The sequence below is a fragment of the Suricata suricatta genome, chromosome 5 (genome assembly GCF_006229205.1).
Source record: "Suricata suricatta isolate VVHF042 chromosome 5, meerkat_22Aug2017_6uvM2_HiC, whole genome shotgun sequence".
NCBI classification, from domain to species: domain Eukaryota; kingdom Metazoa; phylum Chordata; class Mammalia; order Carnivora; family Herpestidae; genus Suricata; species Suricata suricatta.
Window position 1 is genome coordinate 14,449,835 of NC_043704.1, and position 25,876 is coordinate 14,475,710.

Sequence of the window (25,876 nt, forward strand, 5' to 3'; positions counted from 1 at the left end):
ATAGTGATATAAAGGTAAACTGTCTGAAAAACGCATAAGCCATGAAAGGCATTCCCGACTCTGTGATAGGCAAGTTCCAGCAAGTGGAAAGAGAGACTGTCTAGAAGCAAGAATTGGAAAGATCCCAAAAGCTTAAGTTTTCAAACTACATGGTAGAGGTGAGGGGCCATTCTTCAGAAACACGCGCTGTGGGCTCACAAGGGCAACAATGCTGTGTTATTTTCAACTCGGCCCAAATTCTCCCAACTGAAGCTAACTGTACTATTATACAATACACATGGAGAGATCATTACAACTACGGTGATGGCATCATTAAATTTAAGATGTGCTGGCAAGACATTTAATGAACTTGGCCTATTTTCAATTCGAGCATCTCAATTTTGACGTTACTCAAAACATAAAAACAATAGGTAATGCCCTCAAATCTGGAGGAAGGGAAGCATCTTATAGCAAATAAAATCAGGAAAGGGAGAGAAGCAGTCCAATAGTGTAGGAGAATCCAGGTTTGGGGGTGAAGCAGACATAAAATCGAAAGCAAGAGAAGCTACACAGGCTCATTGAGACCCTGTTTCATCCCTGATACACTGGGAAGAGAGTATTTAGCTTGCAGGGTTGTTATGAGAATAAACAGTAGCGTACAAAGCACTTCTCCTGGACATTCAGCTGCTCTTGTTACTGGCGAGCAAGTACTTTTGTTCATAAACAAGATGGTACTGCGCAGTATCATAAATGAAGGGGGCCCAGGCTGGATGGGAAGGAGAAGAAATCCGGGCAGGGTATAAAGGGCAAAGGGCTGGAGAAACAGGGCGCTCTCAGAAGGCATGGGAATGATCCCCCAAACTGAAGTCATTCACTGTGTAAACAAAGCTAAGATGACGTGCACTGGCCTGGCAGCGAGCACCCAGCTCTGGGCCCCAGTGAGTCGGGTCAAGTCCCACCCCTGAGCAGTTGGGCGGATCTGTGGGCTGCCTTCCTGGGCCACATGCTTTGCCAACAGAGTAAGTGACCTAGATTCCCCTGAGTGTCTGTTCTATGCAAACACTGTGCTTGGTACCTAGCACTGAGCGATAATGTCCTGGTTGAGAAGAAATATTTCTGTATCCCAATATTTAAAAAAAAGTTGGGGGAGGAGCCCAGCTTCCTTAATTGGAAAATCAAATACAGAAATGCAGTTCATGTTTGTTCATGCCTCACAAGCCAAGAAAACAGAGTCCTGGAGGAATGTGAAGTCTTTAAAAGGCACACACAGAGCTTCAGGCCAAAGTCAAAGCTGGGTGCTCAAAGCAGGAGCTGACCCCAGGGATGCTAACGTCACTCAGGACATGTCCAATCCATCTTCTTTGAATTTTCTCTGGACTATTTTTTAAACATCTTCAGGGGTGCAGCTTCTACTTCTTTAAGGTAAAGTTAATTTTCACTATCAGCAAACACTTAGATCCCAGCCTGCTGAATCCAGGTAATATTACTGGGGTTAAAACAATGCTGGATGTGAAGCAGTTAAGAATTAATTCCTGGGCTGCTAATAGACTGGCCTTGCCCACCTCACCAACAATCACAGGTCGGACCATCTGCTCCTCCTCCCACAGCCTGTGGCTAACACTCATGCTGTTCAACAGATATTTCTGGGTTTCTGCCTCCTAGACACACAGTAGGGTTGTATTTCCCCAACTGCTTTAGTTGGGTGAACCCAGGAAACATGCTTCAGAAAGTTAGAAGTTGTGAGCAGAATGTTGGTGGGAGACTTAATTGCTAATGAGAGGGATTCTAGACTTCTCTCTTCCCCCACATGGATGAGGTATGTTTGAAATGGTGGCTCCTCCATCTGTCTGGGACCCTGACTGATGAGCATGGGCAACTCTTCCGTCGACTCTCCACAGATCACATGTTATGAATGAGAAAGAAGTCTTTGTTGTCTTAAGCTGCTGAGATTTGGGGGCTATTTCTTACTGTGGCATAACCTGACCCACCCTGACTAAAACAATGAGAAGCAGCTCTCCAGGTCCTCAGGATCTCACTGGGATTCAACATGAGCCCTGTCTGCCTTTTCCAGGCATGAGGTTACAAGATATCCTACCCTCCCTAGCAAAGGTGAAAGTACAGACCAAATTAGATCATTACATACAAGAATGCATTTCATGGGACACCTGGGTGGCTCGGCCAGTTAAGCATCCAACTATGGATTTCAGCTCAGGTCATGATCTCACAGTTCATGGGTTAAGCCCCACAAGGGGCTCTGTGCTGACAGCATGAAGCTTGCTTGGGAATTTCTCTCTCCCTCTCTCTCTCTCTGCCCATCTCCTGCTCATGAGCTCTCTAAATAAATAAAAAAACTTTTTGTTTTTAAGAAAAAGAATGCATTTCAGCTTGGATTCCACTTGGCAAACATAAATTCAAGGTCAGCTTCACAGATACTTTATAAACTCAAGAGAAAAATATGTAACAGTAGTAAAATTAAAATGCTGTATTTTAACTATAAGTTGAAATTAACCACAAGTTGAAATTAAATGATTTTTTTGCGTCACATGCCTTATCCGAGTTTATTCTAAGAAGCCAATTAAATGGTCAGCAGGGCCAACCTGAAGCCAGGAACTTGAAGTGAATTGTGACCCAAATATAAGAACAAATTGTGCTAATTTACAGGATCTGAAACCAAATCTTAATGCGGCCTGTTTACTGAAATGTGACCTACCTAAAGTCTGAGAATACTTTCCAAACACACCTGATGATTCAGTCTAATCAAGTTACTGAAACTATATATATTTAAAAGCTTTTGAACAGGCTCAAACCCTAAATAGCAAGACAAACCACAGACTAAACTTGAATGAATCTAATCTTTCTTTACAGGGAATTGACTAACGAAAACACAACAGAAATGTGATTATAAAAGCTTTTTTCAAAGTCAACATTACAATACGGTGAGTTTTAAAACAATCAAGACTGCACTTCTTTTCCTAAGATCCTTCCGAAATGTGCGTTTTGTGCAGAAGGAGGAAGAAGGAAGTAGGAAGTTAGGCGTTCAGAATCATAAAGGAGAAGAAAAGGACCAACCGGAGATCAAGGGTTGCTTAGCGATGAGAAACTCAACCACTCTTGAGTCACGGTTTAATCCTAGGAAAAGGCCTAATATAATTTCTACAAAACAAATACGACTTCACAGATGGACCAAACCTGGTAGGTGCCCAAGTCCTGAAACCAGGAACCCATGAGCAGCAGGTGCATTACCTGTGGAGAGCTGGGTGGGGAGGGGGTTCATTTCCTTGTCCACCATCTTCTGGTACAACGCCCTCAGGCTAAAAGGCTCCACTGTGAAAGGCAGGGTCCCGGTCAACATGGCATACATGTTCACGCCTCTGAAAAGAGAGACACCAAAGCATGAGACCAGAATGAGCCCCCCGTCCCCCCAAGAAGAGAAGACAGGGCACAGGCTTGGCAAAGCTTCAGCCCTGTGCCTTGCACGCTGACCTCAAGAGGCCTTCTTTCTAGAAAACTCAGCACCACACTGAAACAGCAACAGTGAAATGCATGGGTAAAAGCTTGCTTGTAGAATTGGACAATGGCCTATGTTGATCAAAGGAGTCTAAGGAACGTCAGTAGCTACCCCCTAAGGAAGGGAAACCATGTCCTTCCTTCTGGAAGGAAGTCCAGACCAAATAATGTGAAAAATACAGGAGCATGTTAGGAACCTTGAATAAAAGTCGTCTTGCCTTTATGTGGTTTTCCAAGGATGGCTCACAAGGTGCAGCCAGACAAAAAAATACAGGGCAAGACCCTGCCATGGAAGGCAAGTCACAGCCTGGCCAGTAGGCCTGGTTACTTTTCAGTCCTTTGAAACAAAAATCTCATACCCCAAACTGGCCTGTTGCTCTTCCCTTGAATTCTGTTTGGGCTTGTAACCAGAGAATTCCCTCCGGGGGTGCTGGGGGAGGGAGAGGTGTCTCCTTCTCGCTCTGATTTTTTATATCATTGTTCATTGTGAGATTCTGCCACCCAGTCCCCGCCCAGGATGTCAGATGGGGTCGAAATACCTTCTAAATGGGTTTAACTGCTTATATCCACAGCCAAGCCAATGACATCTTCTTGGAGGACTTTTATTTGCCTGATGTGCAAACCTAATATCATTTTGATGAGATTTCCTGATGGGGACGAAATGCCTGCCTGCCAAGAGGTCTCAAGTGTTCCAAAGTGCCCAAGGGAATATGTTTTAAAAACAAGCCATGGGATTTCCAGTCAAAACAAATCCAGTGAGACTGATTGAAATTAAAACCCTTGGGGACCAGTTCCACAGAGGGGCCCCTAAATTACAGGGCCCCAGATCACAACGGGTATAGAGCCCACAGGCTCCAGCTAGAAATCACTCTCAAACTGCAGACATAACATTAAGACTGGCTCCTGCCCTGTAACTCACAGTAGAGTGACACAGATTCGTAAGCATTCTGTCCACAAACATTTGCTGGCTGGCTCTCCGCCCCAGGCAATGGTACAGGTGCTGGGAGGGGGTCAACCAGATAAAGCCCTGCCATCTTGGACTGTTGACTTGGACAGTCAATAAGTAACCAAATAACTAAGCACAATCCTTTCAAGTAGCAATGAATGCAGGAGGTTTAAGAAGTGAACGCTGATGCTAATGACCACAGAGGTTCAATGAAGGGAGGAAGAATCCTACAATAAGTACTTGAAGACAGGTGGCCTGCGGGGGCAGGGGTGAGTATCTGTGTGTGAGCTTATATGTCTTTGGGATGGGGACAGTAAATTGGGCAGATAAGAACTAGAGACAAGAATGAACCAGGCATGCACAGAGCCATGTATAACATTTCCTTATGTGTTTGATGGAACACGTTCCCCAGGACGAGACTGGGTGTCAGGTGAGTAAAAGTTCCACAGCCAAATAACTGGGGGGAGTGGTCGGTCGGTATTATGTGGATATAAGGGGCTCAGGATGGGGAGCAGGGGCCTGGGCAGTAAGTCGGAATGCTGCTGGTGGAGTCTGAATGGGACGGATGGCGGGCCCCAGAGAGAAAGGATGATAAGCACTAGATCTCGGAAGGAGATGTGCCAAGTTGCAAATCCGGAAAGCGAGAAGAACGGTGGGAGCAGTGTCAGGAGTGAGGAAGCTGGGGAGGGGGGAGGGACGGAGTACCAGGGCCAGTAACACGTTTGGGGACCTACCACACAATGCTGCACTGTGGATATGCTTGAGATACATCTAAGCAGCTCAACTTGGAGGATTCTTGGAGACCAATAAGAGAGAAAACTAAGGAGCGCCCCCCAAGCCCTGCCAATTATAAAATTTCTGCATCCAAAGGGGTCTGGGATGTGTGACTTTTGTAAATAGGACCCCCCACACACACACCCCAAAACACCCACAAAGTTATAGCTGGAGGCCTCTGAACAACTTTCAAGACAAGTCTTTCCAACCTCCCCAACGCAACTCATTCCATTCAGGGCAGCACTAGGCAAAAAGGAAGGCTTCCCAGTACAAAGCCATGGTCCCTCTCTTCTACGCTTAGGTTAAGGGACCAGACCAGTCTTTTCTGTCCCTGCTCACTTCTCTGTGCCTTTGTCTTGGTCTAATGTTCATACCTAAAGCTGAAGAGCCTGGTACCTCCATAATATCATTTGTTCCCACAGGTAAATATTTTCTAATACCCAACCACACACTGTTTCTCAGACTGTGGTACACAGGACACGTCCTTGGAGGCTCAGCATTTCTGTTTTTTATTTTCTTTTGGTGATAAACTAAAACATCCTGCAAACCTTCACCCGGGCCATTGGATGGCCACCATGTAACCCAGTACACACGAGATTTCAACCATATAACCAAGTACACACCGGATTTCAACCATATAACCAAGGACTCACTTGATTTCAGTGCTTTCTTTTGCATTTGTGTTTACCAACACACCATCTCTGCCAAAATATGTCACTTTTACTGTCAAAGGCTAATGAGAAGAGAACAGAAGTGGGCTTCGGGGAGATTCCCAAAGTGTGGTGCTCGGTAGGGCAGCTGCATCACTGGAAATGTTGGATCTGCAAACTCTTGGGCTCCACCCCAGCCTCACGGGACCAGAAACTCTGGGGGTGGGGCTCCACAATCTGGGTTTCCCCAAGCCTTCCAGGTGCTTTGGCTGCACTGTCAGGTTTGAAGGCCACTGGAAGGTGAAAACTGTGGGAGAACTGGGTCATCACAGGACAATGTGCTGACCAGCTCAGAGCCCGTGCCCGGCAAGAATTACACCCAGACCGCACACAGCAATTCAGTTTTCCCAGAGCTGTGGCCACGGCACCTAACTAATGCTGCTGATTTTAATATTTCTGGGATTCTTTTAGTCTTGGTTATATTTAACTTTGGAAATTAGTTCTGGGGTTTTTTTTGTTCAGGGCCATAAATAAAAGAAGTTAATTTTACATTCATGTACATTAAGCACAATTTAAATAAAAACAACGTGAGTCAACCCCAGGGGTGTTCTTCCCTTGCAAGAAGAGTGTGCAACACTCAAGTTTGAAGACCACTGCCCTGTGATCTTTTATATTTCCCTTTATCTTTAGGGGACACGAGCTTCCCATCACCAGGTAGATGGCATAAAATAGTACAGAATGCTACAGAAGGTAAGACACGATGGTAATGGAGGGGAATCCAAGTGAAAAGTTCGGTGAATGTAATATGTGGTATGACGCCAGAGGCTAGTAGCCCAACTCTAAAACCTTTATGAAAATTTCTTTCTTCTAAGAGTTTTTGAGACATCTCCTTGCCACCAACAGGCTTCAAAAGATAACACTGCAGTCACTGCCCTTCTCCATTATCTGCCTGGGACCACAGATAAAGGTAGGTGCTTGTCTTAAAGATACTGCTGGTGCACCTTTGAAGAGTGGCCCCACCAGAACGGAGCAAGTGGTTTTGTTTTTTTTTGTTTGTTTGTTTTGTTTTGTTTTGTTTTTTAATGTTTTATTTATTTTTGATTCGGAGAGAGACAGAGCATGAGAGGGGGAGGGGCAGAGAGAGAGGGAGACACAGAATCGAAAGCAGGCTCCAGGCTCTGAGCTGTCAGCAGAGAGCCCGACGCAGGGCTCGAACCCACGAATGTGAGATCTGACCTGAGCCGAAGTCGGAGGCTTAACCAACTGAGCCACCCAAGTGCCCCCAGAGCAAGTGGTTTTGACAATCACTGACTATTTTACCAAACTGGCTGCAGGATTTCATTTTGCTTGGCGAAGGTTATCAACAAGGACAGTCACAAGTCCTTAAAGAGGACCCCACTGTCTCATCTACAAAAATGGGGGTAACAACAGTACCTACCACTCAGATTGTATGAGGGGCAAATGAACGAAGCCACAGAAAGTACTGGATGCTGGGCCAGGCACAGATTCAGTGCCTCATAAATGTGATCTGTTGTTTCATCACAAAACTTTTCAAAACAACAGGTATGGAGCTACACTTATATTTGTGGCCCGCTGCCAAGTAATAATGGAAATCTACGTGAAGAGGCATCCAGTCCCAGGAGATTTTGTAAAGGAAACCGGATTGAGCATTTTCATTCCTCTCCCCCTGAGGTTTCATACACGTTTAATATTGGGATAAAGAGAAATCTCCTCCCTCTGACATTTCGGAAGCATGTGAGAATACCAAGGGAAAAATGCGGAATGCAGTTTATAAAACTATGTAATCCCGTAGAATTAGTAGTAGGCTTCAGACATGTTCAGAATTTCCTGACGTGTCTTTTGAAATATGGTCCAGGGGCTTTCTAACCTTTCCGTGGCAGACATGGAGCACCCCCAAGCACCAAAAATGGTTTTAAAGAAAGAGAAGGATAAGAGACACAATAAACAAACACAATCTGGGTTTTTCTGAACAGAAAGAAGCAAGGCTGAGTCATTACTGGGACGGAAAACCCAAAGGTCATGGCCAGTGTGGAGTCACAAGAGCAAGATAAAGTGAATGAAGGACAGCTAGATGAGGGATGGAACCCCATGAAATATAAGTGTGGAGTTTGGGGGGTTAAGTCAGGAGCTCAGTGGTGGTCCGATAACGAGATACTCCCTGGAGGAAGAGATGGATTGTCACCTGTCATCCCAGGGAGGAGAGACAGAGTCACAGCTTCCTGGAGAAGTCAGCCAGCACCTTTAGCAAGACTCAAGGGACAAAGCAATTGACAGAGCTGCGCTGGCCCGTGGGGGGTCTGGCTTCTTCCAGGGCTTGTGGGCAGGATCCTTGGAAACTGCCCAGCTTAGGCCAGAGTGAAGCCCAGAGAATTGTCAGCTGCCACACCTTGCTTCTGTGTGATTCTTCAGGAAAGGCGCTGCCTCCGAAAAATTAAAAATAACTCTCTGCCTAGGGGCACCTGGCATCTGGCTCTCAATTTCCACTCAGGTCATGATCTCACAGATCATGTGATCGAGCCCCACGTCGGGCTCCACGCTGTCAGTGGAGCCCGCTTAGGGTTTTCTCTCCTCTCTCTCTGCCTCTCCCCTGCTCATGTGCGCTCTCTCTCTGTCTCTCTCCTTCTCTCTCTCGAAGTAGGTAAATAAACTTTAAAAAATGTTTTTTTACTTTAAAAAAGAATGACTCTGCCTAAAAGCAAACACCCTTCCATTTTTCAGTATCAACTTTCAATACAACTTCCAATTTAAAGTCTTAAAAGTAGAGTAGGAACAGATCTGTCATTTGGAAAATTTCAAACTTCATGACCGCTCCATGAAATGGCCAGTGTTCTACAAGAAATTACCTTCTTGTGGATTTCAAGACTTTTTCTTCCTTTTCCTTTCCTCTCCCCTCTTCTAGTTCATAAAACTTTTAAAATGTTTTTTATTTTAGGTTTGAGAGAGGCAAGTGGGGGAGGGGCAGCGAGAAGGGGACAGAGGATCTGAAGCAGGCTCTGTGCTGACAGCAGTGAGCCCAGTATAGGGCTTGAACTCATGAACCTCAGTATCATGATGTGAGCCAAAGTTGGACGCCCAACTGACTAAGCCACCCAGGTGCCCCTCCCCTCTTCTATTTTAAATGCACAGGCTAGCTACAAAACAAAAAAAAGTCTTAGATTTTATAACTGAAAAACCTCAGAGGCTAAAGGAAATTTGTCTATTAAGTCAAAAGCCCTAAGCTACCCAAAAGAAGCCATAGGTCTCCTGTTTGCGAATCCTTCTCCTGCCATTTAGAGGGGGTATACAAGGAAAGAAAATGCTGATTTCCATATTTGACCCCTGGGGCCATAGCTGATGGAATCTGGTGGTACTTTTACAGAACAGAAGCTAAGGGCTGAATGCCTGGGTCTATACTGGGATAGTAAGGCTGAAAACAAGATGGCTTCCCTCACCAACGTGTCTACCCAAAGGGACAGCATTTGGGAGAGATTTTTTTTTCCCACTAAGTGAAAAGAGATTCAGTGAGACTGGGATGGTGGTCTGGGCATGTTGTGTGCGACCCTCCATGAGGCACCAGGTCTTCAAACAATGTTTCATCCACCCCAGGCACCCCCAGGAGAGCAAAGAGGAGCTTTGGTTGGAACAATCTGGCATTTCCAACGCTTTGGGGATAGGACTCTCAGTTTCCATTTTCCTTACTCTTAGAGATTCACCAAAGTTCTCCAAAAAGCACTGTAATATTCTGAAAATAAAGTTAGTCTTTATTCTTTTCATTTAAAAAGTGCTTCTGCATTAGTTTTAATTGCCATATATGCCACTCTGAGGAAAAGCCAGTTAACCACAAAAGGCTCACACCACAGAATGAACATTTTTGATTGTGTGTCTGAAATCTCAAAGTTCACTGGAGATCGAGACATTCCCGTCATCTCGATTAAAGGTTAAGAAGCAGATGATCTGAGAGATAGTCATGTATGAAACTGAAGATCACTGAAAATCACGGAAGGGCCCCAAGACAGCGTGTGCCATTTCCCACTGACACTGTGAATTCCTGATTCACTGGAGGAGGAGGGTCCTGGGGGCCCCGTTTGTCAGAAGAGCTTCCTTCCAAGGTGAGTGACAAGCTGGTTTGCTTCCCAAGTCAGTCCCAGAAGTCTCCGAGAAAGGCCCCATCCACCCACCAAGGTCCAAACCTCTGAAGATAGAAGTTTGCGTTTGATTTGGGAAGTGAACTTTTCATTCAGTTGTTTCAGAGCGATAGAAAGGGATGTTTTCCAATAACAGGGTCTGACCCAGAAAGAAAATGGGTTCCATCTTTACTTTCTTAAACAGCTTTTTAAACTCTCTTTGGGTTTGCCATTTCCCATTCTGCTGGCCAAGTCGTGGGCAAAGAGAAACCTAACCAGTACCTCAGACACGACACCCCACATCAGCAGGAAATTCATCTCTCAAAGAAGGCTCTGATGTTCTTCATTTTCCCCAGGATCAGAATGATGGTACTCAGGTTTTCACACCTTCCAGCCTCTGCATATGCCAACCCCCTGCCTGGAGAGCTTCCTCTCCTCTCCTCCACCTGGCAAACCCCACCTTATGCCTCAGAAGCAGATTCGACCCTCCTCTGATGCCTTCTTGAACGGACCCGGCTAGGCAGCCCTCTTTGTTCTCCGCGCTGTGCCCCGACATGTCGTATTTGTTTACAGGTAACTAGGTATCTCAGTCAACTCAGGCCACCATGACAAACTACCAGAGATGAGGTGGCTCAACCCACAGACTTCAATTTCTTGCAGTTCTAGAGCCCCGACTCTGAGACCAGGGTGCTGGCATGGCCGGGGTGTGGAGTACTCTCTTCCCAGTTTTTCTGGTTTGGTCCTCACTGTCTTTATGAGGACACTTACCCCAATATGGGGACTCTACCCTCATGACCTCTCAAAGGCTCCACTTCCAATTTCATCACACTAGGGAATTAGGGCTTCAACATATAGATTTCTGGGGAGATATAGTTTAGTCCAGAGTGACAGATAAGTGTGCTGGATTGCAAAAAAAAAAAAGCCAAAAACCAGACAAAGCCCACAAATTCCTCGCCGCTCTCCCCATCACATGGTGGAATCTTTTCTCTCTCCTTTTGATTCTAAGTTGGCCATGCAGCCTCCTTTGCCCCATGAAAGGTTAGTAAATGTGACATAGACGCTTCTTGAAAAGTGCATATGCACTAGGGCTTGCCTCTCTTACTCCTGGGGACATCGTCCACCATGGAGGGAACAAAATTCTGCATATTTTGTGGTTTTCTTTGTTTCTGGTTTTCATGCAGCCGGTACCATATTACCTACAAGTAAGAGCAGTGATTGAGAATTTGGATTTATAGTCAAACCATGTGGTGCTCTCTGCCAGGAGGCTGATGGAGGGTGACACTCTGTTGGGTAAGTGATGACCAAGAATTCAGTTAGTCTACCTGATTTGTCTATTAGCTTGATTCAGAAAAGAGATTCTTTCATCCTTACTGGGAAGGAGAATGGCTCTTGGGATCTGGAGTGGCAAGTTTTTTACTCTTCAGTTTACTCTTAACCTTGTCTGAGATTTCAGAGCGTAAGCAACAGAAATTGATCTTCTCACGGTTCTGGAAGCTCAAAGTCCAAGATGAGAGTGTCAGCAAGGCTGGTTGTTTCTGAGGGCCGTAAGGGCGGATCCCCTCCACGCTGCTCCCTGAGCTTCCGGAGGCTGTTGGCAGCCTGGGGTCCCTTGGCTCATAGATGCATTACTATTATCTCTGCCTTCAGCCTCAGACGGCATTCTCCCTGTCCTTCTGTGTGCAAACTTCCCCCCATTATAAAGATGTCTGCCATATTGGATTTTATGACCTTGTTTTCACTTGATTACCTCTATAAAGACCTCTCTAAATAACATCACCTTCTGAGACATTGGGGGTTAGGACTCCAGTATATCTTGTGGGAGGGGAACACAATTCAATCTGTGGCATTTGGTTCCCCAGTTGCTTAGAATTTTCCAGTGGTCTCTCACTACCTTTAGGGAAAAACCCAAGCTCTTTCTCACACTTCCCCACCCCATGCCCTTCCCACATCTTATTCCCTGGGTCCAGGACCTTCCTCCCTAACACCTCCTTCTTTCCAGGGTTCAGCCCTTCTCATCCTAAGGATTTAGCTTTAAGGTTTTTTGGGCTCGAGGCAACCCCCATCCCATTCACTGCATCCCACCCTCTTCTCCATAAATTACCATGCCCAGCTTATAGCTCTGGTAAAAACTGTTGCCCCACTAGAATGTAGACCCCACAGTTAGAAGCACAGCATACTAGAAGTGGATGCAGTAGAGGGTGGTGATTTATGGAGAATGGCAAACCACCTTGGTCAAATCCTGCCTCTATACCTACTGGCAGGGCTACTTGGGCAAGTGCCTAAGACTTTGTGCCTCCGTTTCCTCATCTGTAAAGTGGGATACAGAGCATTCCCTGAAGGGTTGTTAGGCAGATGAGATGAGCTCATGCTTGCCAAGCCCTTGGAACACGGCTTGTCACTCAGTTGGAGGCATGTGAGCATTAATAATAATCTCTGCCAGAGCAGGGACCGACCAAGGCCATCTTATTCACCCCTGCACACTCAGAATTCAGCACAGTGCCTGGCTCAACAGATATCTGCCAAATGAACAAATTTCTGGTAAGCTCTATGTCGCTCACACAACTTCCTTTTTGTTTTTTAAGCTATGTCAGCAGTTTCTAGAAGGGGTAGACTTTATGCCATCCCTGTGAACTAAGCTTGCATCACGTGGCCTCATCCCTTAGAGAATGTCCCAGGGCCAGCAAGCCCAGACGTGCTCCGGGGAAACCTCATCTTTAAGAACACAACATGGGGGTACCTGGGCCCCCTCAGTCGGTTAAGCATCCGACTTCATCTCATGGTTTGTGAGTTCGAGCCCTGCACCAGGCTCTGTGCTGATAACTCAGAGCCTGGAGCCTCCTTCGGATTCTGTGTCTCCCTCTCTCTCTGCCCCTCCCCCACTTGTGCTCTGACTCTCTCAAAAATAATTTTTCTTAAAAGGGCAGGGAGGCGCATGGGTGGCCCAGTTGGTTGGGCGTCCGACATTGGCTCAGGTCATGATCTCACAGTTTGTGGGTTCGAGCCCCATGTCGGGCTCTGTGCTGACAGCTCAGAGCCTGGACCCTGCTTCGGATTCTGTGTCTCCCTCTCTCTCCGAGCCTCCCCCATTCATGCTCTGATTCTGTCTGTCTCAATAATAAATAAACATTAAAAAAATTTTTTTAAAGAATAAAACGTGGTTCTTCGTGGCTAAACAATAGTGAGAGTCTCCACCTCTGCTCCCCAGCACAGGGCACGGGCACACAGACTTGTGAGCCCGCAGCTGCCAGTCTCGGTTGCTGGTCTACGCAGACACCTAGAGCTAGGCCGCAAGCAACTCAAAGCCCAGCGTCTATGGGGTGCGTTACTATTTATCAAGGACTTGTCCAGATGTCACTCCAGGACACAGGACTAAGAATGAGCCCTGATTAGAGCTTTTCAGGAGCCCTCAAGCTGCACATCACCGTCCTGGGAGGGGAGGGGGAAGGCAACTAAGTGGAGGTTAGCAAGAAACGTCCGGCTGCCCCAGACAGCCCACCCCCGACAGCATCCAGGGTGGAGGAGGGCAGGGAGTGCTTCAGGTCACCGCCCTCCCTCCTAGCATCCCCTCCATTCCCTTCTCTGATGCCACCATTGTTTCTGAGTAGAGTCGCTACTTCTGGGTGATGGATAGGACAGGTGGCAGCAGACCAGGTCCCCAGACTCTAATCATGGGGTCCTGAGACTCAGGAACAGAGCACCTGTGGTCACTAGAGGTGGATTCCTTTCCCGGGCCAAGGGACGTGGCAGGAGGGGCAGGAACAGAGTCTGAGCTTACACCTGACCTCACACGGTGCTGCCTTTCAGAGCGGGTGCTTTTCAGCCCCCTTCGGATTCCCCCAGACGGGATAAGTGATTTGTTCCCAGCTACAGTCAGTGCGAGGGGATGAGAGGTCCCGTGCAGGTGATGCGTGCCCGGGAGCCCCCCTCCTGCTCTGACAGTCCACCAGGCTCCCTCCTACCGATACTTCTAGACTGTGAGGAGTCTCCAGCTTCACCAAGCATGGAGCGGAAAGGTCCCCCTTCATAGACTGAGCCTCGTCGCCATAACAACTTGTGATGACCCTTCCCTTCAGTCCCAGGGAGAGCAGGACACCAGGCGTAAACTGTCACCTGCTCTCCAACCACTGGCTTCTCTTCCCATTGGTCATGATGCCTCCCACCCCCTCCAGTTACATGCCGCCTCGGAACCTCCTGGTCTTTCCGGTTCCCTATTCTGCACACCCTCTATCATGCGGGTACACAACCCATCCCTTGTTCAGCTCTCCATTTAGCATAAGTGAGCTCCCTACCTACTGAGGAGAGAAAGTGATTATAGACTTGCATCCATTCGTAAATGCTCGTCCATTCATAAATATTTGCTGAGGGCTGAGTATGTGCCAGACGCATGTGAAAATTCTTAAGCACTGAAAGGGACCAAGAATGGATTCCATCTCAAGTGCGGACTCTGATTCATTGTTAGTGCGTCCTGATGGCTGTCCGTGTTGAGGAGGATTCTGAGGCCCTTTATACTGGGGACAGAAGAGAGAGTCTATGACTTAGCGATGCCAGCCAAACGACCCAGTGTACATCGAAGAGAAGGCTTCCTTTGCCAGGGTTTTCTGCCCCCATTCCCACCCTCCTGGAAACTGCTGGCCCCCCGCAGGGGGTCATAAGCACACGGTCCACTCTCCGTCTACAGCCCTACCACCCACACCTCCTCTTGAGAGGTCAGGAAAGTAACCGGGAGCTTCAGTGTGAAAAGTCCTGAGTGCAAAGTCCACGCCCACCACTTCCACACTCACCACTGGGCCTCTCTCTGTCCGAGTCAAATGAACTCCCAGCCCTTGGCCTACCCGGGAATGGAAGCTGACCCCCCACCACACATTGCCTTGTGGCCAGCTGTGCCCAGCGTCCAGGGGACTCTGCTGTCCTCAGAATCTCATGCTGGGCTCTGGTTCCCCTCATCTCCAGCTGGAACCTCCTGAACTCCCTTTACTTCTAGAACCTTGTACTGGGTCACATTCCTCCGTTTGCTTCCTCTGCCAACTATAGCCCCTGACCCTGTGGCTTCTGTTCTCTAGGATGAAATGCCTGTCCCTCCCTCCCTGGCCCTCCTTTCTTTCCTTCCCGTCCCTGGCCCGGGCTCTGTGCCATCGGCCCACAGGGTAGCCGGTTCCGGCAGGTGGGCTGGGACTGCAGGACGAGCACCAGGGAAACAGGGAGCAGGAAACTGATGAGACACCAGAGGCTCAAAGCCAGCCTGCGAGAGGCTGGGAGAGCTGCCCAGGGGACGTGGCATCCCAGAAAAGAAGAGGGAAAGAAAATGAGGACAGGACCGGAAAGAAGAAGTCCCGGCTGATGGAACAGTGCACACAAGGACAGGAAACCATGTGGAGTTAGCTAGTGAATGGGTGGGGAGAGAGAGCGAGAGAGACAGAGAGGGAAAATGGCTTCCAGTGAGGCAATGGGGCCATGTTCAGGATTCAGTACTTTATCTTGAGACCCTGGGGTCCACCTGCTTCAAATCTCAGCTCCGCCACTTAGTAACCCTGTGACCCTAAGAAATCTTATTAATCTCTCTTGTGATTGCCTTCTTCTTCCATAAAATGGGGGATAGTAGAGAGTAACAGTTTCACTGGGTTAGCATGAAAATGAAACAGCATGGTGCCGACCATACGCCAAGCACGCAGCAAACGGTAGCTCTTTTCCAATCTGGACAAGTGCAGTGGAGGGAGGGTGGAGAGAAGTAGGAGATGCCCAGAAACGCACTGGATCAACACCCCCTCACTTCAGATTAGCCCCTCTCATCTCCAGCTTCCCTCTTCATCAGGAGCCCACTCTTTGTGAACAGCCCATCCCTCCTGACAAGGAATTTAGTCCCCACTCCGGACTCCAGCACCCTGGATGGCTCCCCACACCATTCACTCATGCTGATGAGAGGCTCGCTCAGCGTGAGGATCCCAGGGAACCTGGACTCAGCGACCAGAGCCCCTGTGGCAACCCATGACCCGTCCCTTCAATGTTGACTGACTTCACCCTGATGGCCCACACCGTATGAGACACCGGTGACGCAAACCAGGAAGGTCTCCATCCCCATCCTTCCCGACCAGGGAGACAGACAATAAATGGATTAACAAACAATAAAACGACAGGTTATGATGGGTGAGAGGGATTTGCAAGGGTGAGGAGACAGACTTGGGGACCTCGTGACAGGGCACGCAGAGATGGGCTCTGCCGTGGTAACAGTGGGTCAAAACTGAAACGTGGGAATGGAGAGGCCATTCAAAGAGTCGGGAAATGATATGCCAGCAAAGGCAATAGCAAGTGCAAAGGCCAAAGGGCGGGACAGATGAAACAGAGGCCAACGTCCCTGAAGAATGGTGAGCAGAGAGTGCGGACAGGTGGGTGCATGGCCCAGGCACGGGGCTGGGTTCTTCTGGTGCCAATGGAAAAGCTAAGGGCTTATTTGAAGCAGGAGAAGGAGACCAATGACTCATAAAACCAGATCGTGAGTCCTGCGAGTTCCGGACTTTGTTTTCTTGTCTCCCTAGCAACTGAAAGGATTTTGGTAAAAGCCTCTCCGGTGGCCTATGGAGAGCAGACCAGAAGGAACAGAGGGGGAAAGCTGGGCCCCCCAAAAAAATCTACCCGAAAGCCTGCAATGTAACACCTTCTCATCCAACGCTCAAAGGTTATTTTTTATAAGAAAAGCCAGAGCAGAGACGACAGGAGAGAGCATCCCGTTGTATGAGCCACATAACTCACATGGACCAGACATCGATTTTGGGGCCATATTTCTTCCTGGCAAGAAGTTCCGGTGCGGCGTAGGCAGGACTGCCACACTGCGTGCTGAACGGGTCCGAGTGGCCCAGGATCCCTGCACAGTTGCTCAAACCGAAGTCTGCAAAGAGAGGAAGACAAAACCAGCTCCGAGTGAGAAAACCGGGAAAGAGAAGGAAAAAAACAAAAACACAAGAAAACAAAACACAAGCAAAAACCAAGGGGGTGGCAGGAAAGGAAACATTCTCTCTGGCTAACACATCGATTAGCATCCCAAACCAAGGAAAACCAGCAGCTGCAGACCAGCATCTCGGGATGTGCGTCTCCAGACTGGAAACAGTTTACAGCAGGCCTCACCGTAAAATCCCGCTAGAGCTACAAGTACATTGAACCAAAACATATTTTCACGAAACCTCGGAAGTGAGTCATCCAGGAAAAAGGCTTCGCTTTCTAGGACTGAGGCGGGAAGAGAGAAGGAACAGAGGCCTTGGAGGCAGAAATCTGGCTTCCCAGTGGCCACATGGGGAAAAGCCGAAGGAAGATCCATTTTCTCTGGCTGCGTGCGGTCAGAGTCACCCCAGGTGACGTGCGACCTCGCCATTTAGAGTTGATTTGTTTGGCTCAATGTTTTCATTTCATGCAAGTCTCTTAAAAATGCTCCCTATGGATGTGGCAGTAAATGGGGATTTGAAGAGGGGAAAAATATACACACCCAGTGATTTAGAAAATGCTAAACACTGGCCAGGAAGACAGCAGTGAGAACTGGACTAAGCCACCTCACGGCACTGCCCTGCTCATGGATGATTAAGGCAAAGGGGAAAAGCACAGAAAAGCCCACTGCCTCCAAATTGACGCTGGGTCCAGAACGCCTTTTCCTTTGTGTTTACTTTCTTGAGCCTAAGGATACAGCACCTCGCAGGTCATCAGAGCTGTCCGTCTTCTGTCCTCATCTGATATCTTTCCTCAATCTTTGCTGATCCCAGAATTAAGACTATGGCTTAGGGGCCCCTGGGTGGCTGTCGGTTGGGCATCTGACTCTTGACTTCAGCTCAGGTCGTGATCTCACGGTTTACGGGTTTGAGCCCCACATCGGGCTCTGCTCTGAGAGCACAGAGCCTGCTTGGGATTCTCTCTCTTCTTTCCTCTCTTACTGCCCCTTCCCCAATCACATTCGCTCTCTCTGAATAAATAAACTTATTAAAAAAAACAAAAAGATCATGGCTTCTCTTTGAACTTCAATGTAAATATTATGGTTCTAGTTCCCCAAACAGGACAGTCTGCCCACAGAACTCCATGGCCAGACACAGTCTCCGTGTCTTGAACAAAACCCTTACTTTCTCAACTTCTATCTAATTTCATTAGGACTGCTATCTACTTTCATTACTGCGTTTTCTCCTTGACCAACATGTCTCCACCTGCAAAGCACATGACTGTTGTGAAAGCTCAGGAAAAGGGGACCGCGGGACAGGGGCATGAAGTAACTATGAGGCCACGAAGTGACTCATCCCCCTGGGTCAAGATGCACCGACACAAGTTCTCCCGACAGTCCTGGCCTAGGCTGTATAATGAAACAGCGTTCCCAAAGAGAACCCCTGCCAGGCAGAGCTCGAAAACTTCTGGAAGGCTCTGGCCTTGAAGATGAGCAGAATCTAGCCAGGGATGCATGTGGACATTGAACTCTTCCTTCGTTTTTGTTTTTTATGATTCTATCTTTTTATCCCAGAACTTCCCTTCGCTCCCTACTCTTCCACCCCCCCCCCACCCGGCCCTCATTTCCTTCCTGCACCCAGCCCAGCCCACACCAGTGGGTCCCCCATAACTTGCCCAAGAAGGCCCCTTCCAGAGCCACCGGGCTCCTGGCTTCCTTGTGCAAGAGAATCCAAGGGCCCCTGGTCTCAGACCTTTTTCACAGATACAGGGAAAAAAAAGGGCAGGAAAGGGAATATTTTTGTAAAAGGAAAAATCATAGCGTGCTTGAAACTGGACAGCTGCGTAAGAGCTCTGGGTTCGCAAGTCAACCTACAGGACATTTAATGAAACAACAAATGCGTAAAAAGCGCCATGGAATAAAGATCGTATTGTTTGGGGCAACATTTTAAGGGGAGTTTTCTAAACAGTCATGTCTGAGGCCCAATCTCCTAGGAGTCCCATAAAATTTATCTCTAGATTTGACACGAAATCAAAAGACTCCGTGTCTAATCTCAGCGGGGTTCCGTGGCCTCATTCAGGTCATTCCCTCAACTCCTCCACTGCAGTCTGTAAAGAACTGCTTGATACCCGGAGGGCAGGGCGAGATAAGAGACCAGGTCACACACACACACACACCCCTTTGCTCCCAGGAGAGCTTGAGAACACAGTGTCTGGCCGTGTCTGAAGCAAAGTTTCAAGAAGATAAATTAGCAGAAGATCTGGGGAGTGGAGGAGATAAAATCTGCATTTTCAGTGACTTAGTGTTGCCCTAGCCAGAAGGGTTTCATTTAAAATATATTGCAGAGAGGGGCACCTGGGTGGCTCAGTCAGTTGAGCGTCCAACCTCGGCTCAGGTCATGATCTCACCGTTTGTGGGTTCGAGCTCCGCGTAGGGGCCTGGAGCCTGCTTCAGATTCTGTGTCTCTTTCTCTCTCTGCCCCTCCCCTGTTCACTCTCTGTCTCTCAAAAATAAATAAATGTAAAATATACTGCAGAGAACAAGTTCTTTTCACACTCATAAGGCTGATCATTAAAATGTCACACATATGCCTGTAACTGCACTGGAAAAACCAGAGAGAAGTCCGCCTCCCAGTGCGCCACACGGGTCTGCCTCAGGTAGATCTGGCAAACATCTATAAGTGAACTGTCTTCAGTTTTGCCAGGGCTCCAGAACGGAAACTCGCAGAATGCCGCGTGAACGCTGCTACGCAAAACTGTTCTCAGCCGGGGCTTTTCCATTTTCACCTAAGCCATCACACGTCAGACTGCTTTTTTGGAAAGGAAAAAAAAAAATCTGGATGACCTCAGATCTGTCTCCCAGCTAGCTCCAGTTCATTTGAAACACAGCGGACACAACTTAAGTACACTTATTTAAACCAAATTATTTCAAAGAAGGGAAACGATGAAGGGCAAATGGAAATAGCTGTAATCCATCTTTGAAAAATAACCAGGTAATTCCTTTGAAGAAAAGGTTCAAGAGCTCTCAAGTTGCAAAACGACAGTCATAGAAACATTTGATCCAAACGGCCCAACCTGGGGTCAGGGGAGGAGGGAGGGGGGCGGGGGCAGGAACATGCGCCACACACCGGGCCCTCCGTCCCTCCCGCACCTGCCATTATTGCCTCCGGGACTGACCCAAAGGAAGAAAACGAGGAAGTGCAGATGTTGGTGAACTCCAGGCAACGCCCAGTGGCCCTCAGGGTACTATAATGTCTGTTTTGTTTACAGATGTGAGATAAGGCTTTTGGTTTAGAGCTGCTCACGAGAGAACCAGGAGCCACATGAAAGTCCCGCTAACGGGAAACCCAGGGATCAGAGCCTCCTTCCCAACAGTTCTGAACAATGGTGGTTTCTGACTCCCAGTTTCTGACAGAACCCACTTCTGTCCCGGCTCGGGTGCCAAATCCGTGGCTGCCACGCTGAGCGGTGAGGACTCTGAGGCATTTGAACAAAAGGGCTCCTGGAGTCTAAAGACCCACCAGCCCACTCTCCTCAAGGGGCACCGGGGGCTCTCATTTTCGTACAGCACGTCCTCTTACGTGGGCAGGTCTGCTCGAAGAGGTTTAGTTAGGCGGCCAATCTGCGAGCCACTTACAAACACATCCCCCTCTTTACAGAGATTGGTTCTTCCAGAAGCTGCTGAGCAAACTTCCAACCAATTAAAATTGCTGTGTTTTTTTAACACTGTTCATTCCACAGCACATTTCTAGTTGTATACACGTCATCGAGGGCTATCACTTGGGGAGAGAGCAAGCCCAGAGGGGAAGGGGAGCAGGAGGGAAAGGAAAGAAGCTGTAGGTAGTGCCGGGGGTCACCCCTCTGGTGACAGGCATCTTGCTAGAATCACCAGCCTCAGTCTGGATGAGGCGCGGTGGAAGGGAGTTATTGGAACTTTTACTATAATATACACCCGACTTCCAGGTGGCCTGTTTTCTTACAATCTGCCACTGTTAGGGTAACTCTGTGTCTGTCGCCTCCACATTTTCTGAAGACAAGTTACAGGTCCCCCTGCCAGACAGCCTAAAAGATCCGCTTTCCTCCATTCCTCACCCCCCACCAGGACACGCCTTTGTTTAATGCTACAGATCCCGGAAACAAGGACCAGAAAGACATCCTGCAGACGTGTCAACATCTGTCCTGTCGAATGCTTCTGTATTTGACCCTCAGGGCAACTAACATGCAACAGTGAAACAATATGATAAAAAAGTTAATTCTCTGAATTGTCCATTTTAAGGAATATCATCTTTAAAATCTTTGGAGAGAAATTTTTAAAAAGGGTTTCCCCTTGTTAGTTTCCTAATGATCCATACATTAATTCGTTAACACCTGTCAGTGGTGTTGAACCACCAGGCCAAGGGGTCTGGAGTCCTGGTAGCCAACGAGATTCCAAAGAATCTAACTGGTTATTTGAGTGGTATGTTTCAGAGAATCTAAGAATGGTTTTCAGTATTTTCCAAACAAATTCTCCTTCTTGGGTATGAAAGTTAAATTCACAACATTCTATTGATCCTTCTCTTTCCTCCTAATAGAAAGCCTTTCTCAAACCATTGAGATGGAAGAAATTACTTGCACTTGAGGTGGGAAAAGAAAGAGCAGAACAGATGATGGCACTAACATCTGGTTGTAAAAAAGATGCCCTGAGTCTTTTGCCAAGAGTAATCATACAGGCAAACAAAAACGGAATTCTTCTAGAAAATGAGTCATGGAGAGAACTCACTTATGGACCCTGAATTATGAACCAATTATGACTCATTCTATCCTGGAACTTCCTTCTGATTACCTTCCTTCTAAATTATCCCTCTGTGGGGACTTCTCTCTGTACAACCACCATTCTACAATGGGGCTTCAATAAAGATTATAATTAAAATGGAAGGTTAGATGGGTTCTCTTTTATTTCAGCGCCTCTATATTCATTGAAAAGTGAATTAAGGAGCGTGTGGGTGGCTCAGTCGATTGGGCGTCCGACTTCGGCTCAGGTCATGATCTCACAGTTTCTGGGTTTGAGCCCTGCATTCAGGCTCTGTGCTGACAGCTCAGAGCCTGGAGCCTGCTTCAGATTCTGTGCCTCCTTCTTTCTCTGCCTCTGTGTCTCCCGCTTTCTCTGCCCTCACTCATGCTCTGTTTCTCTCTGTCTCAATAATAAATAAAAACACACACAAAAAAATTTCTAATGAATTAAGCCATGGCAAAGCTAAGAGTAGTACTTTTGAACTAAACAGTATTTTTCACTGCTTTAAAGAAGTTTTATGGTTAATCCAAATAAAAATAGCCCCTCTAAAAGTTCCGATCTATCTGAATTTATGCAGAGCTGAACTCTGAATAATCCCAAGACAGCATAACCAACACATACTTATTCGCAGCTTTGAAATTCATTTTATGGTCACATTACAGTAGATTTACCTTCCTAATTATGTTTATTATTAAAATTAATTTTCACTTTCAAAACCATTATTAAATATTGGAGGTAAAGGAGGTGATCAAGAGGATTGTCTGGGTTTAGAAATAAATTATGGATACTTTTCAAAGTCAATAATGCAGTAACCAATAACTGAGAATTGACAACACAAACACTATAGGATAATTTTGCTTTAAAAAAAAAAGTCATACACGATATGCCTGGATGGCTCAGTCAATTGGGCATCAGACTCTTGATTTCAGCTCAGGTCATGATCTCACAGTTCGTGGGTTCAAGCCCTGTGTCGGGCTCTGCGCTCTGTCAGCACAGAGCCTGCTTGGAATTCTCTCTCCCTCTCTCTTTGCCCCTACCCCACTCATGCTCTCTCTCTCTCAAAATAAATAAATAAACTTAAAAAAAGATTTTTTAAAGTCATACCAATCAGCTTGATATTATTGTCTTCATCCAGTAGCAAATTTTCTATCTTCAAGTCCCTGAAATAAACAAAACCACAGCATATTTCAGATAGGCGTTTGAAACAGTGGCGTAACATTTTGCTTCTGAAGGCAAACGAACTGTTTTAGAGCCACTCTGAACCAACCCAACACGCTCTCTGCCAAAACTCACACAAGCAGTAAGTAAATATTTATAAACATGATATAATTAATTGCCGCAGGCTGAAGAAGCCAATGTGTTTCAGAAAAGCAGAGAGCACTGAGGTCAGAGCACGTCACAAGAAGTTTCCGGAAGAAATGGGATCAAGGCTGAAACTTGGAATTTAAATAGATGGGGTTGGAAGAGAGTGGAAGACATCATTCAAGACAGGTGCTGCCTGAGCAGAAAATACACATGTGGCCACATGTTTGTAAGACAGTGAGCAACACCAGCCAGGGTAAGGAACAGATCTGGGGAAGCTGCTTAAAAAAATACTGTGGGCCACCTGAGCGGCTCCATCAGCTGAGCTTCTGACCTTGGCTCAGGGCATGATCTCGAGGTTTGTGAGTTCGAGCCCTGAGTTGGGCTCTGTGCTGACAGCTCAGAACCTGGAGCCTGCTTCGGATTCTGTGTCTCCCTCTCTCTGCTCCTCCCCTGCTCGCTTGCTCTCTCTCTCTTAAAAATAAATAAAGATTAAAACATTTTTTTTAATATTGAAAGCTGCCATAATTTATCAGTCCTACAAATGCCATGCTTGGAGCCCAAGTGTCATCTACAAATTGGCAGGTAAGAATACTCTATTCAAACAAGCAGGTATTGTGGTGGGCAGGAAACCAGACTCCAAAGATGCCAGGGCCCTAATCCCTCTTACTATGCCCGAGTGAATGTTAACCGTTACATGCCCAAAGGGAATTAAGTTTGCCAATGGAATGAAGCATGTTAATCGATCTGTGGTGACTCTGATCGTTGACACTGAGGTGACAGGTGGCTGTGGTCTCTGTGCCGGCTGACTGTAAGCTCCCAGAAGGCAGGGAATGTGTCTGCCCCGCTTACCGCTGCACCCCCAGTGGCTTTGCGCCTCCCGGGTACTCAGTAAATACGAAAGAATCTATATCACCAAGGAAATCATTTTGGATTTCAGAAGGAAAAAATGGGGGCAAAAGTATACATTTGGTCATCAAAACCACTGAGGTCGGTGATTACAAGTCAAGCATCGTTAAGTTCTAGCCTGTCAGCCGAGACACACTTTGAGTATTAGATATGTAAGAATATTCTTTTACACACACACACACACACACACACACACACACACTATTCCACTGTTTTGAAACACACAGCATTCTTGGCTCAGTTTTTATCTTTCCCACTTTTGAACAGAGGCACAGGCAAAAGAAATCCTCCTTCCTCGTACCTCTACCAAAAGGAATAGAGTAGCATAATCATGATAAGAAAAAGGGCAACCAAGAACACTACGTCAAAGTCATGAGACAGAAGGGAGCATTTGCTAGGACTTTTGGTAAACGGGAGAGCAGTGTCCCACTTAACGAGGACAGACACTCACAGCTCGGTCCCAGCACCACCAGCTCATTCTCTTCTCCAAGAGAAGCTAGAAATCTGGACTTTTCCCCAATTTTTAAATGTTGGCAACAAATTCACATTCAAAACCGTAACAACCACATGGCACGCGCCGAACTTGCAGGCAAGGTACACCCGGCAAAGTACCAATTTTCAACCCCAGTCCAGGACCTGAGCCTTGAAAGGACAGGAGATTGCCGGGGGAGAGGATGCAGGGGGAGGCGGGGGATGAAGAGAAGAGACCCTAGAACAACACGCTGGCGGCAGGAGGGAGGAGGAAAAGTCCGGGACACTGTTGTCACAGGAACAAGAAAGGAAAGCATTTCAAGACGGGAGAAGGAAAGGGGTCAAGTGAGAAAAAAAGTGAGCTCTGTAAAGCAGCCAACGTCTTTCAAACCTGGAAGGTGACTTGGTAGCCTGGGGACAGGGCACTTGGATGAGAAGGGCCCTCTGCTTTGAAACCTGCAGGGAGGGCATATGGAGACCCCCACCCACACGCACCCACCAACAAGAGGAAGAGCTGGGTCCCTTCGCTTCAATCCAGTGGGGACAATGCACAGACATATAAAACCCATGTTGGCCTCTAAAACGGATCATGGAGGGCGCCTGGGTGGTTCAGATGGTTAATGTCCGACTCCGGTTCACGTCATGATCTCATGGTGTGTAGGTTTGAACCCCGAGCCTGCTGGGGTTTTTTTACATTTTTTTTAGTAGTTTATTGTCAAGTTGGTTTCCATATAACACCCAGTGCTCTTCCCCACAAGTGCCCTCCTCCATGACCATCACCCCCCTTCCCCTTTCTCCCTCCCCCTTCAGCCCTCAGTTTGTTTTCAGGATACAAGAGTCTCTCAAGGTTTCCCTCCCTCTCCCTAACTCTTTTTTCCCCTTCCCTCCCCATGGTCCTCTGTTAGGTTTCTCCTGTTAGAACTATGAGTGCAAACATCTGTCCTTCTCTGCCTGACTTATTTCGCTTAACATGACACCGTCTAGGTCCATCCACGTTGCTACAAATGGCCAGATTTCATTCTTCCTCATTGCCATGTAGTACTCCATTGTATATATAAACCACATCTTCTTGATCCATTCATCGGTTGATGGACATTTAGGCTCTTTCCATGATTTGGCTATTGTGGAAAGTGCCGCTGTGAACATTGGGGTACATGTGCCCCTATGCATCAGTGCTTCTGTACCCCTTGGGTAGATGCCCAGCAGTGCTATTGCCGGGTCATAGGGGAGTTCTATTGTTAAATTTTTTCAGGAACTTCCACACTGTTTTCCATAGCACCGAGTCTACTTTTGATTCGATGTCTCCCTCTCTCTCTGCCCCTCCCTTTTGCGTGCTTTCTCTCTCTCTCTCTCTCTCTCAAAAATAAACACTGAGAAAAAAATTTTTAAGGTATCATGAAGGGGCGTCTGGGTGGCCCCGTTGGTTAAGCGTCTGACTTGGGCTCAGGTCATGATCTCACGGTTCATGGGTTTGAGCCCCACATTGGGCTTGTACTGACAGCTCAGGGCCTGGAGCCTGCTTCGGATTCTGGGTCTC

General features: G+C 47.3%; 1 protein-coding gene across 1 annotated transcript in view; it reads right to left on the reverse strand.

Moving 5' to 3' along the window:
* Positions 1-25,876, reverse strand: part of HUNK (hormonally up-regulated Neu-associated kinase) — a gene marked incomplete at its 5' end in the record, with an annotated part of 111,717 nt that overhangs the window by 29,337 nt on the left and 56,504 nt on the right. The window contains 3 exons of the mRNA XM_029938667.1: positions 3,223-3,350; positions 16,725-16,860; positions 22,762-22,817. Coding sequence (XP_029794527.1) covers positions 3,223-3,350; positions 16,725-16,860; positions 22,762-22,817 — 320 coding nt within the window. The remainder of the gene's footprint in view (positions 1-3,222; positions 3,351-16,724; positions 16,861-22,761; positions 22,818-25,876) is intronic.